The sequence below is a fragment of the Phoenix dactylifera genome, chromosome 10 (genome assembly GCF_051530095.1).
Source record: "Phoenix dactylifera cultivar Ajwa chromosome 10, Ajwa_hap1_PhDact_Kaust_v1.1, whole genome shotgun sequence".
NCBI lineage: Eukaryota > Viridiplantae > Streptophyta > Magnoliopsida > Arecales > Arecaceae > Phoenix > Phoenix dactylifera.
Window position 1 is genome coordinate 21,334,527 of NC_143199.1, and position 16,458 is coordinate 21,350,984.

Here is a 16,458-nt window from a genome sequence, read left to right on the forward strand (position 1 = left end):
GGGGGCTGATGCGGAAGGGAGGCGCTGGGATCTTCCTTGCTGGGAGGCGAATTGTCCGGGATTGCACGCGGAAGAGGAAGGATGCTGGGTCTTAGTTCCGTAAGGTAAGGCTGAATCAAAAGGGTAACCTCTTCGCGCAAGGGTTGGGATAAAGGCTGGTGAATGTGCTTCTTTCATCGAATTATTCAACCAACTTTCACCGGTCGCGAGATAAAAGACCGTCGAACTGCCTCCTTACGAAGTGGTCCTTCGTCTCTCTATAACTAGCCGTATAATTCAGTTCAGGTGGACTCAACCTTCCCGCTATCAGAAAGGAGCAAAGAAGAGGACTGGTAACCAAAGACTGCTTAGGCGAAATGTTTGGTTAAATGAATGTAGGAGGAAATGGTTTAGAGATTTCCAGTCGGTAAATCCTGAGACTAGTTTACTTCAGACTTTCCCGGCTAGTCTAGGGCCCTAGACCTGGCGGAGAACTACTTCAGCAATAATAAATCCTAATCCATCAGTGCCGTAGATAAATGGGTCATTAGAAGGATTTACTCGGGAAAGCTTTTTCAACTAGGTGATACATGTTCAGATATTATTTTTATGTTAAAAGTCATGCACGGGTCTTTGAATGAAAATTCCTCTGCGTCTCCACCTTGAGCAAGATCCCAAAGGGAGAATGAAGGAGTTCGAATCTGTTTTTGGTTCAGAGATCATCATGGTGGTTGTTCTCTTTTTTTTTCAATGAAAGTCTAGTCTGGATCTGAAAGGTACCTACGGATATCCCCCCAGTCTCGGTCTCAAACTAAAGCAACACAGGCGGCTTAGTTATGAAATCGACAGTTGCGGTAAGCAGTTCGGACGTGGGATCGCTGGGAGCGTGATCGACGGGGTGACTTGCTGGCACGGATGAGGGACCGCCGGGATCACGGAAAGGAAGGAGACGCGGGCTGATTGGGGTGAGCCGAAATGGAGCTTGGCTGCGTTCGAACGGGCGCTTGGATCTCGCTATGGGTCATGTGCCAGTTTCTGCAATGGAATTGAATTTTGGAAGAAGGTCTGGGACTTCCTTTGCCCTCGTGAGATGGAGCTGGGAGACACCAATTTCCATCCAATCAGTCATCTAGATAATAATAAAAAAATAGTGTGATATGAAATTTGGCTTGTAGACGGACGAACTTGGTTTGTCGCGGGTCATCTGTTGAGGTCAATTGCAAGTCTTTCAAGTCATGGGTTACCCAGCACCTCGTAGTTATGATATGGCCAAATTAGATTTGCCCCAAAAATTATTTCCCAAAAGCACCAAAGAAATGGACCTGATTCGGATCCGAACCCGACTCGGACCCGACCCGATCTTCAACCGGGTCGGATCTGGGAAGGGATCCTTCTTTAGTCAAATTTGTACTCAATGTGCATTTTATCTCTAATTTATGAAAATCTGTGCCAAATCCAAATATAATATTAATCCAGTGAATTTATCATTATCGGTTAGTAATAATACTAATTTAGGTGACATGTAGGTCGCACTTTTGTGCTCTCATCACACCCCCCAACTAGCTTATTGCTAGTTTCTAGCAATTCAGTGCGAAAATGATAAAATGAGAGAGCAAAAGTGTTATTTATTATATAAATATCCTAAGATAAATACTCACTTTCGTAGAGCATTACGATTGCACTTAGCATGTGCAACAAGCCGTTAAACCCCTAGGTTACCCTAGTGGACGAGTGTTGTCTCGTGAGGGTTTGCAGTGAAGTTACCCACAAACTTCAATCCCAAAATAAAATTTGGTTTGTGAAATGAAAGTCTTATTTTAAGTACATAACTGATAAGAATTTCAAAAGCACACAAGGTTTTAATTACTAAGTAGCCCAATTTCTAGGTTAGTATGCACTTTAAGTTGAAGTTATTAAGTTTTCCGTTAGGAAGTTGTAAGACTTATTTATACTTGAGTGCTCAGTGAAGTTTGGACCATGCACAAGCTAAGGTTTTGGATCTCCAAAATATCGCTAATATTAGTAGTTTCCAAGAATTGGTCGGACAAGACCTATTTGCTGATTCAAAATCATCTTTTCTGCAGGATTTCGAGAGCTGTGGATGTTTACTTTAATACCTCATAGGCTTTATCTGTAATATTCCAGTTTACTCGAATTTTTACAACGACGGCTTTCGCACTATTGTCTTTCTTAAGGTCAGTATACATTTTTTTTTCATTTTTTTTTTTGCATTAAAGAGAAATGATAATGTATATATTGTGCACTTTTACTCCTGTGATGATTCCTCCATGTAGCGAGCAATTAGTCGACAATTCTCACACCAGTTGGCATGAGGTGTCGGGCATCAAGACTCTCCTACGGACCTATGCTCGGGTTCCTCATCACAAGCCCGCTGACCTTTGACAGTAGGTAGCCCTTTTCGATGTACCTGACTAAATCCACCATTTTTTTTTTTTGGATCAGAAAAAGATGGTTCATCAGGATTCGAGGTTGCTACCATATTCTCAACACAATGTCGAACCTATACCTTAGAAAATGCAGGCCATATGTGTTGTGAAATTCAAAGCACTAATTAGCTTACAACTCACTAAAAGGAACTTAATAAAAAGAACTCACTTTGCACTACTTCCAACTAGTCATTGGGCTCTTAGATTTTATATACCTTGTGTGTTGTATATTTTTTTTTTCAAAAATTTTAACTAAAAACTTTTTTTTTTTATAAAATGCGTAAAAATACCCCCAAACCTAAATCTAACATTGTCCTCAATGTTAAAGAAAATTTAAAGCAGTAAGAGGACAGAGGAGAAGTACCTGATATGGGTGGGTTAATTGAAAGTTGGGGCAAAATCCCCCAAACCTGCATGTTAGTAATTTATTGATGTTTTTTTTTAAAGAAACTTACATGTTGGGTTGCCTCCCAAAGAGCGCTAAGTTTTATGTCTTCAGCCAGACAATTCCGATTTACTCATAATAGATAGGGTCGGTCAGAAGTGTCTCCTCAACTTCTCGACTCAGATACTCAAGGTATGGTTTTAAACGATGTCCATTGACTTGAAAGGTCCTACCATCCTTGGTGTTGCATATTACTACTGCACCATACGGGTGTACTTTCTCTACTGTGTATGGGCCAGTCCAGCGAGATTTAAGTTTTCCAGGGAATAGATGTAATCGAGAATCATATAAGAGAACTTTTTGTCCTTGGTAAAACTCTTTACGAGTAATCATTTTATCATGCATGACTTTCATGCGATCCTTGTACTTCTTAACACACTCATAAGCATCGTTCCTAATTTCTTCAAGCTCGTCGAGCTGAAGCTTTCTATGTTCTTCCGCCTTGTCGAGATTGAAATTTAAGCGTTTGATTGCCCAATAGGCCTTGTGTTCTAACTCGACAGATAAATGGCAAGCCTTGCCATAGACAATCCTGTATGGGGACATTCCAATTGGTGTTTTGTAGGCCGTACGATATGCCCACAATGCATCTGTTAACCTAAGGGACCAATCCTTTCGAGATGGATTGACAGTTTTTTCAAGGATGGTCTTGATTTCTCTGTTGGAAATCTCAACTTGTCCACTCGTTTGTGGATGATATGGTGTACCGACCTTATGGGTGATGTTGTACTTCCTAGCAAGGGCTTTAAAAATTCTATTGCAAAAATGTTTCCCCCCATCACTAATGATAGCACGAGGGGTGCCAAAGCGAGCGAAGACAGACTCCTTAAGAAACTTGATCACTACTTTGTGATCATTGGTCTTACACGCGATAGCCTCAATCCACTTAGATACATAGTCAACAGCTAGGAGTATGTACTGGTGCCCAAATGACATAGGAAAAGGACCCATAAAATCAATACCCCAAACATCAAAAATTTCTATAATTAAGATTGGGTTTAGGGGCATCTCATTTTTTCTTGAAATTTTTCCTAGTCTTTGACATTGGTCACATGCTTTGCAATACTCGTGTGAGTCATGAAATAGTGTGGGCCAATAGAATCCGCACTGCAAAACCTTTGTAGCCGTCTTTTTACCACTGAAATGACCACCACAAGCGTGGTCATGACAAAAGGAAAGGACATTCCTTTGATCGTGTTCAGGGATGCATCGTCTGATGATTTGATTAGGACAGTATTTGAACAGGTATGGTTCATCCCAAAAATACCATTTTACACGAGCTAGGAAGCGAAATTTCTCTTGTTTGGTCCAAGAGCTGGGCATTTGTTCAGTAACAAGGTAGTTGACTACATCAGCATACCATGAAACATTGGTATGGAAAATCATCATTAATTGTTCATCAGGGAAGGTCTCGGACACAGGCATGGATTCTCCAGATGATTCAACAATTAATCTGGACAAGTGGTCAGCTACGACATTTTCAGATCCCTTTTTATCACGAATTTCGAGATCAAATTTCTGGAGCAATAGGATTCAATGAATGAGCCTTGCCTTAGCATCCTTCTTTGTGAGAAGGTACTTAAGGGCGGCATGATCGGAATAAACAAGAACCTTAGATCCTATCAGGTAGGGACGAAATTTATCTAGGGCAAAAACCACTGCCAACAATTCTTTTTCAGTGGTAGAATAGTTAAGTTGGGCATCATTCAGAGTTTTGCTCGCATAATGAATCACATGGGGAAGCTTCTCTACTCGCTGACCTAAGACAGCACCTATGGCATAATCGGATGCATCACACATGATTTCAAAAGGACGACTCCAATCAGGACTCCTTATGATGAGTGCTGAAGTTAGTTCAGACTTTAGTCTTTCGAAAGCAGTTATACAAATTGGCGAAAAATTAAAAGTAGCATCTTTCGCCAACAAATTACATAAGGGTTTCGACAATTTACTGAAATCCTTGATAAAGCGGCGGTAAAAACCCGCATGCCCTAAAAAGGATCTGACTTCCCTAACAGTTTTGGGAGGTGGCAATTTAGCAATCAATTCTACTTTGGCCTTATCCACCTCAATTCCCCTTTGTGACACAATGTGTCCTAAAACAATACCTGATTCTACCATGAAATGACACTTCTCCCAGTTAAGAACTAAGTTTTTCTGTTTACAGCGTTCTACAACAAGTGTCAAGTGGTGTAGACATTCCTCAAAATTTGATCCAAATACAGAAAAATCATCCATGAAAACTTCTAAAAATTTCTCCACCATGTCGGAGAAAATACTCATCATACACCGTTGGAATGTAGCTGGTGCATTGCATAGCCCAAAAGGCATGCGACGATAGGCAAAAGTGCCATAAGGACAGGTGAATGTGGTTTTCTCTTGATCCTCACGTGCGATAGGGACTTGGTTATATCCAGAATAACCATCGACGAAACAGTAATGGGAGTGGCCAGCTAGCCGTTCTAGCATTTGATCGATGAAGGATAGAGGAAAGTGGTCTTTCCTAGTCATGGCATTAAGCTTCCTATAGTCGATGCATACTTGCCATCCCGTTTGGACTCGAGTAGGGACTAACTCATTGTGATCATTTTTCACCACAGTGATGCCAGACTTTTTAGGTACGACTTGAACTGGGCTTACCCATTGACTATCAGAAATAGGGTATATAATCCCTGCATCTAAAAGCTTGATGACCTCGGCTCGAACTACGTCCTTCATGATTGGATTAAGTCGCCTTTGTGGTTCTCTAGAAATTTTTGCATCTTCTTCTAGATGGATTTTATGTTGGACCACAGAAGGACTAATCCCCTTAATATCAGCTATAGACCAACCGATAGCTTCCTGATTCTTTCTAAGGATACTTAACAGCTTCTCTTCCTGTTCTTTAGTTAGATTCGATGCAATTATAATAGGTAAGGTCTTGTTTTCTCCAAGAAATGCATACTTCAAGTTTTCTGGAAGGTCTTTGAGTTCTAGTTGTGGAGGTTTGACATTGGATGACACTAGCTGAGATTCCGAAATAGGCAATGATTCAAACTTGGTGGCCCATCTGCTAGTATCCATCACAGGAATGGAATCTAACAATACATTAACCTCTTGACTTGACTCACAATCTTGACCAAAATTAGCCAAACATCTTTCTAATGGGTCAGAATAACTCGATTCTCCAAAAGAACTGCTAATTGTATACTCAATCATGTGAATTTCTTCCAAATCGTCCATCTCAGTTGACTGACTACTACTATGAAAAACATTGAGCTGGACAGTCATGTTCCCAAAGGCTAGAGTCATTATTCCATTTCGACAACTAATCACAGCATTTGAAGTGGCCAAAAATGGTCTACCTAGGATCACCGGAATGTGACTTTCTGGATTTTTTACTGGTTCAGTTTCAAGGACTACAAAATCCACAGGGTAGTAGAATTCATTAACTTTTACAATCACATCCTCTACAATTCCTTTGGAATACTTCACAGTCCTATCTGCTAATGATAAGGTAATGTTTGTGGGTTTTAATTCCCCCAAACCTAGTTCGGTGTAGACAGAATAGGGTAATAGGTTTACACTTGCTCCTAAGTCTAGTAGGGCTCTCCGAATGATGGTGTCTCCTATTTTAATTTCAACAGTGGGGCAACCAGGGTCTTTGTATTTTGGGGCAATCTGTTGTTGAATAAGAGATGAGGCTTGTGCCACCATCACAGCTTGCCTAAGAATACTGGTTTTCCTTTTCACCGTGGTTAGGTCTTTTAAGAATTTTGTATAAGAGGGGATCTGTCTGATGGCATCTAGGAAGGGTAAATTTATTTGAACATTTTTAAAGACTTCCATGATTTCATCGTACTGAGATTTTTTTCTTGAGTCTTGTAGTCTACTAGGAAAGGGAGCCTTAGGTGTGTAAGTTTCTATTGGTTTCTCCTCTATTCCTTGTGTTCCCTGTTCTTGTGTCTTTTTCTGGGTGGGGTTTGGTTCATGCTTTTCTTCTTTTTCTTGCACAGGAAGTTGGACTTTGTTGTCCACTTGCTTGCCAGACTGTAAAGTGGTAATTGCCTGGACTTCATGGGTAGGGTTTCCATTAGAATCAATCTAAAACTGGCCTCTCGGCCCTTGATTCTGTGGCCTACCAGGGTTAGGTACTGGCTGACTTGGCAATTCACCTCTCTTCCTATCCCCTAGAGAGTTAGCAATTTGGCTCAGCCTAACCTCAAGTTTTGCAATCGCTTGTGCATGGAATTGATTAGTCTGGGTTTGAGCTATGTTGGTCTGTTGTTGCTATTGGATGAAGTCTTGTTGCTGCTTCATCATGTTAGCCATCATGGCTTCTAATGATGTAGTTTGCTGAGGGATAGGGGCACTATAAGTAGGAATAGGTGGAGCCAATGATTGGTTTATTTGTGATGGACCTATCCTGGAAAAATTCTTCTGAAAACCTGGTGGACCACCTTGATGCTGAATAGGTTCATTTTGCTTGTATGAAAAATTTGGGTGGAACCTATTATCAGGGTGGTAGACTGGGCTGAATGAATTGGGAGTGGGCTTCTTGAAGGCACTATATGAGTTAAACTAGGACAACACTCCACTAGATGCTCAGAACTATTACACAAGATACATAAACTATGTGACTCGTGATCCACTTTCATGATGGGATTTAACTCTTTATATGAATTCGGACTAGTGGAAACAGTGAAAGCATCAAACTTTTTGCTTAAGTTGTTCATTCCAGTCACCAGATTGGACATGATATTTTTTAGTTCTGGGTCTGCTTTCATTTCATAATTACCCGGTTTTCTAGACCCGAACTCATCTCTATTTACTTCCTCACCATAGCTACTCCAATTTTGGGCGTTCTCAGCTAAGTCAACAAGAAATTCATAGGCTTGATCCGGGGTTTGGTTCATGAACCTACCTTTGTGCATGGACTCAATCATGTTTCTATGTGCCGGAGGTAGTCCTTTGTAAAAGAAATGTACTAGGTTAGCTTTGTCAAGCCCATGGTGCGGGCACTTGACCAAAAGATCATGGAATCTTTCCCAAAGTTGGGAAAATTCCTCCTCAGATTTTCCTCTAAAAGTTCTGATGGCATCCTTAATTTTTTCAGTCTTTACCATGGGATAGAACTTAGCCATGAACTTCCTAGATAGTTGTTCCCATGATGTGATGGAATTTGAAGCAAGGGAATATAGCCATGCAGCAGCACGATCCTCTAAAGTCATGGGAAACAATCTTAATTTAATATCCTCTTCATCTAAGTTTTGATTTCTAAACGTTTGACAGATTGTCAAAAATTTGTTTAGATGAATGTAGGGTTGTTCACTCTCGAACCCATGAAACTTGGGTAACATGTTTATTGTTGCAGCCCGAATCTCGAATTGGGCTGCATTATTTATTGGCAATACTATACATGTAGGTGGACTAGCGGATGCAGGAGCGAATAATTCATTCAGGGTTCTAATATGTTCACCCATTGTAGAGATCGACGGTTGGTTTACAGTTCGCAGGTTATGATGAAAAGTTCTGTTAATCTCAGGATCAAATGGGGTTAACTTATCTCTTAATGACCTTCTACCATGCATACATTTTCCACAACTTAATTAGACTCAATTTTTTTAAACGAAATCCTAAAAGATAAGAAGAAGGGCTAGACCAAGATGACCACAATCAACACCACACAACAATTTGATCTATTAGTCTTAGAACTAAGTGAGGTTTAGTAGCTTCTTAAATCTAGTTGCACAGAGACTTATCAGGTTAAAAAAGTTCCTGAAATTCTCTCTAGATTAGACAGCTCCTGATTACGCCCAAAGAATAACGCGGCTATCGCAGTATATATTGGGGTGTCGATTCCGCAGGGAGAAGGTAGGAACACTAAAAGGAACTACAAAACTAAAAAGAAATATCAAAGCAGTAAAATGTGATGTGAATGTTTAAAAGTAAATTGACAATTAGATTGTAGTAGTGAAAAGATGTGACCAGAATTAATGGCAGCAAAGCATCGGGAATTCCTCACTTGAATCAGGTAATTCCATTCATATTTGATCCATTGGATAACTCAATTAGAGATCATAGCACCAGATTCTCTAATTGGAGGATATAGCATTACAATCAAAATATTTAGTGATAATTCTAGAAAATCATTCTCCTCTTTTAAAACCAAGGATTGTTATCCTTTTAGACTCAGATTCAAAGACAAAAATATACCCAATGGCAATATTTCAGCAAAAAATCACACTAACTGGATAAACAATCAAATCTAGATATAATCAAGCACCTCAACAATTCTATAGAAAAGGACATGGCTGAATCTATGAAAAGAATAGGTTCAAGATTATTCCAACACAAGAAAGATCTATGGATGAGAAATGATAAACAAAAATTGTATCAACATGAGAATCTATTACATAGATCAAATATAAATGAAACTACCATCATCCAAGCGAGTTCATCCCTAGCTTCACCAAAGAATTAGCTCTCCATGAATTTTTGGCTCCTCTTGATGATTTCTTTGTAATGCAGCCTTTTTTTTCTTTAGAACGGCGTGCTCCCCAAGTATATATATGATTTTGGGGCTAAAAACCCTAGGAAACACGACTTAGACACGTTTGCATGTGTTTTTCCGACTTTACCCTCGAGCACCAACGTCAGCATGAGGTTCGGAAGACTCTCCAGATCGCATCTGATCTTCAAATTTTATGTTCTTATAGTTATTTGAAAGCTCTGGAAGTCTAGTTTCCAACAAAATTTGAATCATCTCAATTGGACTTCTGTAGCTCCCGAAATCATCAAAATACTACACAAAGGTCTGATCTGTCAGGGCCCAGGCTGGCGGTTTAGGGAAACCTAACTTTGCAACTTCATAACTTTCTCTCTGGAGCTCCAATTGACCTGATTCTTGATGCATATGAAACCTCAACATGTCTACTTCATCTCCACTAAGTTTCATTTCATTCGGACTGCAATGGGATATTCAATCTTCTTAACTCCATTCCTACAATAAAATCACCAAAATCAATTAAGACTTGGACACTTTGTGAAGTAAAGTTCAGATTAGAAAAATATCATAAAAATATCCAAATCATGCTTAAGTCTTAACAATTTAGCCTAAAGTGGTAGTGTTAAAAGGTACATTTTCATGCACCTATCACACCTTCCAACCAGCTTATTGCTAGTCCCTAGCAATTTAAGCGAAGAAAAAGAACGGACTATATCCAACCCAGTGTAGACAGCTTTTGCATGAGCTAAGCAATAATATTCAAGTATAACAAATAAAGTACTCGCAAGAGATCAACAATACTATCAAAATCAGTCCATCAAGAGCAACTCCCAGAATTCGTGTGTGTGTGTACTCTAAGCCGTAACCATCTTACCACCAACCCTGACACATACAACGTCGAGAACATTTCAAACAAAAGCTTCAACTCCATATCTCACAGGTATAATATTCAATAGTAGACTGGTGTAAGGGGTCTCTCTATGGAGTTGAGAAAGGGTGTTCACACAAATATATGAGAAGGCAAGTGTTCATGAACAAGCAACAAACAAGCATTGATCTTATGATAGGATCACCAACCATTGGGAACTCAACCATTCTTACCACAAACCCACTTAGGATCAAAAAAGTCAATAATAAAAGGTTGTAATGAGGCTAAAGTTAAGTAAAATAAAAATAATAAAAGGATGGATAAGAGAATTCAAAAGAACTTTCCAGTACATGCTAGAGGTCTTCACAAGATATAACATCAAGCACAACTTCCTCAAACCGCTTGTACCTTTTTTTTTCCTTGTTTCTTTTTGTTTTTCTTTATTTTGTCTTTGTTTCAGTTTTTGTTTTTGCTTGTTTTGTTTTATTTTGTTTGGTTTCCTTAGTTTAATTTTCAGGTTTGCCAGCTTCCTGTTTTTACCATGGATTTGTGCTCCGCTAATCAGGTGACCTCTATCCTATTTTGTTTTCTATGCTTTTATTTCCATACATTGAGGACAATGTCATGTTTTAGTTGGGGGAGGGCAGCCCATGTGCATATGTTTTTGCATGAATTTGCTTTAAAAAAAAAACAAATGATTACAGAGTATTTTTGCTGGAGTCAATTTTTCTATCTTAGTCACACTATTAAGACACCCTTTGAATTCTTTTTTTATGCACGCATCTAAGCCTTGTGGTTTGATGGATGTTCAATGCATACAATTAGAGAACTCTCAAACTTAAGTATTTACGCATTGGTGAGTATTAGAGAGAGAGAGAGTTCATCATGTTCAGAGACTTGTGGCATGCGTTCATTGATTTTTTTGAATTGGTTGCTCTATTGGGAATTTTTATTGCACAGTTTGTGGTATGTTGGTTGATTATACTTAGGAGATGATGAAGGTCAATTTAGGATGAACGTTTGAGCCTTTCAAGCTAACCCATGTTTTATCCATTAGAAGCCATTTTGAGCCGAAAAAAAAAGAACCCTTTCCTTTGTAAACCCATATGTCCTTACCCCCCCCTCCACATTGGAGTTGAGCCTAAATTATTATATCTTTCCTACCTTTTACTTTCAAGTACATGCTAGGGATGATAAATAATTGGTCCGCAAATAATGAAGACAAGAAAGGGGATGTACTGTGGTGGTTTCTCATTGGTGCTGGCAGGTTTGCTGAAATGGACTCCATAATTGCAACCAAAGGTTGTGTTAAAAAAAAAAAAAAGGAAGAAGAAAAAAAAAGAGAAAGAAACAAAGAAACAAATCAACTCCACCAGCAGCTTCAGCTTTCTATTACCACAGGCCTTGAAAATGTCTCAGGCTCTAATCTCCATTCTGAAAATGATTCTATTGGTTCCCAAACTGCTTGTCACAGGTTCAAAATGCTAGTATGAAGTTGTTGATGAAATAACCAAATGGTATGACTAGCGTGAAAAAAAAAGGAAAAAAAAAGAGAAAAGAAAAAAAAAAGGTACAAATGATTTTTGCATGTGTATATGTTTTTGCATGAATTTGCTTTAAAAAAAAAACAAATGATTACAGAGTATTTTTGCTGGAGTCAATTTTTCTATCTTAGTCACACTATTAAGACACCCTTTGAATTCTTTTTTTATGCACGCATCTAAGCCTTGTGGTTTGATGGATGTTCAATGCATACAATTAGAGAACTCTCAAACTTAAGTATTTACGCATTGGTGAGTATTAGAGAGAGAGAGAGTTCATCATGTTCAGAGACTTGTGGCATGCGTTCATTGATTTTTTTGAATTGGTTGCTCTATTGGGAATTTTTATTGCACAGTTTGTGGTATGTTGGTTGATTATACTTAGGAGATGATGAAGGTCAATTTAGGATGAACGTTTGAGCCTTTCAAGCTAACCCATGTTTTATCCATTAGAAGCCATTTTGAGCCGAAAAAAAAAAGAACCCTTTCCTTTGTAAACCCATATGTCCTTACCCCCCCCTCCACATTGGAGTTGAGCCTAAATTATTATATCTTTCCTACCTTTTACTTTCAAGTACATGCTAGGGATGATAAATAATTGGTCCGCAAATAATGAAGACAAGAAAGGGGATGTACTGTGGTGGTTTCTCATTGGTGCTGGCAGGTTTGCTGAAATGGACTCCATAATTGCAACCAAAGGTTGTGTTAAAAAAAAAAAAAAGGAAGAAGAAAAAAAAAAGAGAAAGAAACAAAGAAACAAATCAACTCCACCAGCAGCTTCAGCTTTCTATTACCACAGGCCTTGAAAATGTCTCAGGCTCTAATCTCCATTCTGAAAATGATTCTATTGGTTCCCAAACTGCTTGTCACAGGTTCAAAATGCTAGTATGAAGTTGTTGATGAAATAACCAAATGGTATGACTAGCGTGAAAAAAAAAGGAAAAAAAAAGAGAAAAGAAAAAAAAAAGGTACAAGCGGTTTGAGGAAGTTGTGCTTGATGTTATATCTTGTGAAGACCTCTAGCATGTACTGGAAAGTTCTTTTGAATTCTCTTATCCATCCTTTTATTATTTTTATTTTACTTAACTTTAGCCTCATTACAACCTTTTATTATTGACCTTTTTGATCCTAAGTGGGTTTGTGGGGCATCCTGGGTCCTTATATTTTGGTGGGATTCTCTGTTCAATCAAAGCACTTACTTGTTCCGTTAGAAAAGCTGTTTTCTTAACATGGTGTTTTCTTTTTACAGTGCACAAATCTTTAAGGACCTTTGCATAAGTTGGAACCTGTTTTATCACATGTAACAAAGGAAGATTAATTTTCACTTGCCTTAGGTTCTCTAGGATCTCGCTACTATGGTCCATAACTCTTGAGGTAGACTTGAGAGCTTGAGGAAAGGGCACTCTAACTGGACTCTTCACTATCTCTTCCTCTCTTGGAACATCAACTACATCACTACTCAACTTCTCTTGTGTGTCCTTAGGCTTGGGAACCCTTTCTATAACCTTACCACTTCGAGTAGTTATGGAATTAACCTCCTTAAGATCTTGCCTATCAGGGTTAGAAGTTTGTGCCATATGCTGACCTTGGGGATTGGGTTGAGCTTGCGATGGAAATTTTCCTCGCTCATTTACGGTTAAAGCACTAATCAACTTAGACACTTGACTCCTAATCTCTTTATTTTCCTCAACCACCTGAGTAATCATTGATTCAAACTTCTGGTTTGTCTTATTCTGAGCCTCAATAGAAGCATGTAGTGTGTCCTCTAAAGGATTCCTAGAAGATGGGGCATGGTATGGAGGTGTAGAATAAGCTCTAGGCAGCTGTGGTTGTGCAGGATGTTGCGGGTCAGATTTCCAACTAAAGTTAGGATGGTTCCTCCAACCAGGATTATAGGTATCTGAAAAGGGTGTAAAAGGCTTCTTGTACATACCTAGGGCATTACAATGTTCCTCATACACACCCCTCATTTCAGCAAATGTGGGACAATCCTGAGCTAGGTGATCCACTCCACCACATACAAAACAGGGTCCATGGGACTCAACACGAGAAACAGTATGTGTAACCTTTGTATCCTTTGTTTTTAAGGCCTCTAACTCCCTAGTCAGAATTTCTATCCGGGCCTTGAGATTATCCTCCTCTCTAAGATGGTAAATTCCTCCACTAGAAGGAGTAGCTGTAGGTCGTGACCTACTAGTACTATCAGTCGCACTAGGTCCTGTCCAAGTATGAGCTTTCTCAGCTAGATCATTCAGATACTCTATGGCCTCATCCGGATCTTTCTGCAAGAACTCACCATTACACATCATCTCTACAAATTGGCGCTCTCTAGGTGTAAGTCCCTCATAAAAGTAACTAACTAAACGCCAACTCTCATAGCCGTGATGAGGACACAAGTTCAACAAATCTTTAAACCTCTCCCACACCTGATACAAAGTCTCACTATCCTTTTGTGCAAATGTTGAAATCTGTCTCTTCAAACCACTGGTCTTATGGTGGGGGAAGTATTTGTTAAAGAAAACCTGTGTCATCTCATCCCAAGATCCTATTGACCGCGGTCTCAGTGAATACAACCAACTTTTCGCTCTATCTTTCAGAGAAAATGGAAAAAACTTAAGTCTAACTGCATCTATTGTACCGGGTTGACTATGAAAAGTCGCCACTACCTCCTCAAACTCTCTAATGTGCACGTAAGGATTTTCATTCTCTAAGCCATGAAAGGTAGGAAGTAACTGTATCATTCCTGGTTTAAAATCCTGTTGTGGGACATTGGGTGGGAACATAATGCATGACGGTGTGGCTGTGCGTGTAGGATGGAGATAGTCCTGGAGAGTCCTAATGGGCTGATCTTCGTGATTGCTCATGGTGTTAGAATTAGATGGCGTATCGGGCAAATTCACAGGAAAAGTGTCAGGTTCTAATTCCGGTCTTCTTGCAAATGTACCTAACTCGTCTCTATGCCTACGCATGCAACACAAAATATATGTATATTATTTTTATTTTATTTTATTTTATTTTTTTTGCACAATCAAATCAAAACTATGAATGAAATAAACTGAAGACAAAAAGCAAGAGAAAAAAAAAAAAGAAGAAGGAACGAGGTTACCGCTTTGACGAATTAATTCAGCAAACCTATTCCTTGAAGCGCTTCTTGTACCGTTCTCCCCGGCAACGGCGCCAAAATTTGATTACGCCCAAAGAATAACGCGGCTATCGCAGTATATATTAGGGTGTCGATTCCACAGGGAGAAGGTAGGAACACTAAAAGGAACTACAAAACTAAAAAGAAATATCAAAGCAGTAAAATGTGATGTGAATGTTTAAAAGTAAATTGACAATTAGATTGTAGTAGTGAAAAGATGTGACCAGAATTAATGGCAGCAAAGCATCGGGAATTCCTCACTTGAATCAGGTAATTCCATTCATATTTGATCCATTGGATAACTCAATTAGAGATCATAGCACCAAATTCTCTAATTGGAGGATATAGCATTACAATCAAAATATTTAGTGATAATTCTAGAAAATCATTCTCCTCTTTTAAAACCAAGGATTGTTATCCTTTTAGACTCAGATTTAAAGACAAAAATATACCCAATGGCAATATTTCAGCAAAAAATCACACTAACTGGATAAACAATCAAATCTAGATATAATCAAGCACCTCAACAATTCTATAGAAAAGGACATGGCTGAATCTATGAAAAGAATAGGTTCAAGATTATTCCAACACAAGAAAGATTTATGGATGAGAAATGATAAACAAAAATTGTATCAACATGAGAATCTATTACATAGATCAAATATAAATAAAACTACCATCATCCAAGCGAGTTCATCCCTAGCTTCACCAAAGAATTAGCTCTCCATGAATTTTTGGCTCCTCTTGATGATTTCTTTGTAATGCAGCCTTTTTTTTCTTTAGAACGGCGTGCTCCCCAAGTATATATATGATTTTGGGGCTAAAAACCCTAGGAAACACGACTTAGACACGTTTGCATGTGTTTTTCCGACTTTACCCTCGAGCACCAACGTCAGCATGAGGTTCGGAAGACTCTCCAGATCGCATCTGATCTTCAAATTTTATGTTCTTATAGTCATTTGAAAGCTCTGGAAGTCTAGTTTCCAACAAAATTTGAATCATCTCAATTGGACTTCTGTAGCTCCCGAAATCATCAAAATACTACACAAAGGTCTGATCTGTCAGGGCCCAGGCTGGCGGTTTAGGGAAACCTAACTTTGCAACTTCATAACTTTCTCTCTGGAGCTCCAATTGACCTGATTCTTGATGCATATGAAACCTCAACATGTCTACTTCATCTCCACTAAGTTTCATTTCATTCGGACTGCAATGGGATATTCAATCTTCTTAACTCCATTCCTACAATAAAATCACCAAAATCAATTAAGACTTGGACACTTTGTGAAGTAAAGTTCAGATTAGAAAAATATCATAAAAATATCCAAATCATGCTTAAGTCTTAACAATTTAGCCTAAAGTGGTAGTGTTAAAAGGTACATTTTCATGCACCTATCAGCTCCTAATCTCCCTTTCAGATTAAGCTTGAGCTTACCAGTTAAGTGATCCAGTAACCAGTGACCAGGAAAGTCCCGGGGTGTGTGGTGGTGCCAGAAGGGATACACCAATACCACAATACCCGTAACAGTTCTCACTGTTGTAAAACTTTCCT

The 16,458-nt window shown here is 38.9% G+C and overlaps 1 protein-coding gene and 1 non-coding gene across 2 annotated transcripts in view; one reads left to right on the forward strand and one right to left on the reverse strand.

Moving 5' to 3' along the window:
• Positions 1 to 178: 178 nt before the first annotated feature.
• The window catches only part of LOC148702300 (uncharacterized), a 58,549-nt gene continuing 42,269 nt past the window's right edge, over positions 179 to 16,458 (reverse strand). Inside the window, exons 3-4 of the mRNA XM_089925711.1 lie at positions 12,886 to 16,148; positions 179 to 4,389 (exon numbers count right to left, since the gene is read on the reverse strand). Coding sequence (XP_089781837.1) covers positions 2,941 to 4,389; positions 12,886 to 14,736 — 3,300 coding nt within the window. The 5' untranslated portion in view covers positions 14,737 to 16,148 and the 3' untranslated portion in view covers positions 179 to 2,940. The remainder of the gene's footprint in view (positions 4,390 to 12,885; positions 16,149 to 16,458) is intronic.
• On the forward strand, positions 14,144 to 14,251 carry LOC120108908 (small nucleolar RNA R71). The gene has a single exon (XR_005510035.2). It is a non-coding gene; the product is annotated as a small nucleolar RNA R71 (small nucleolar RNA).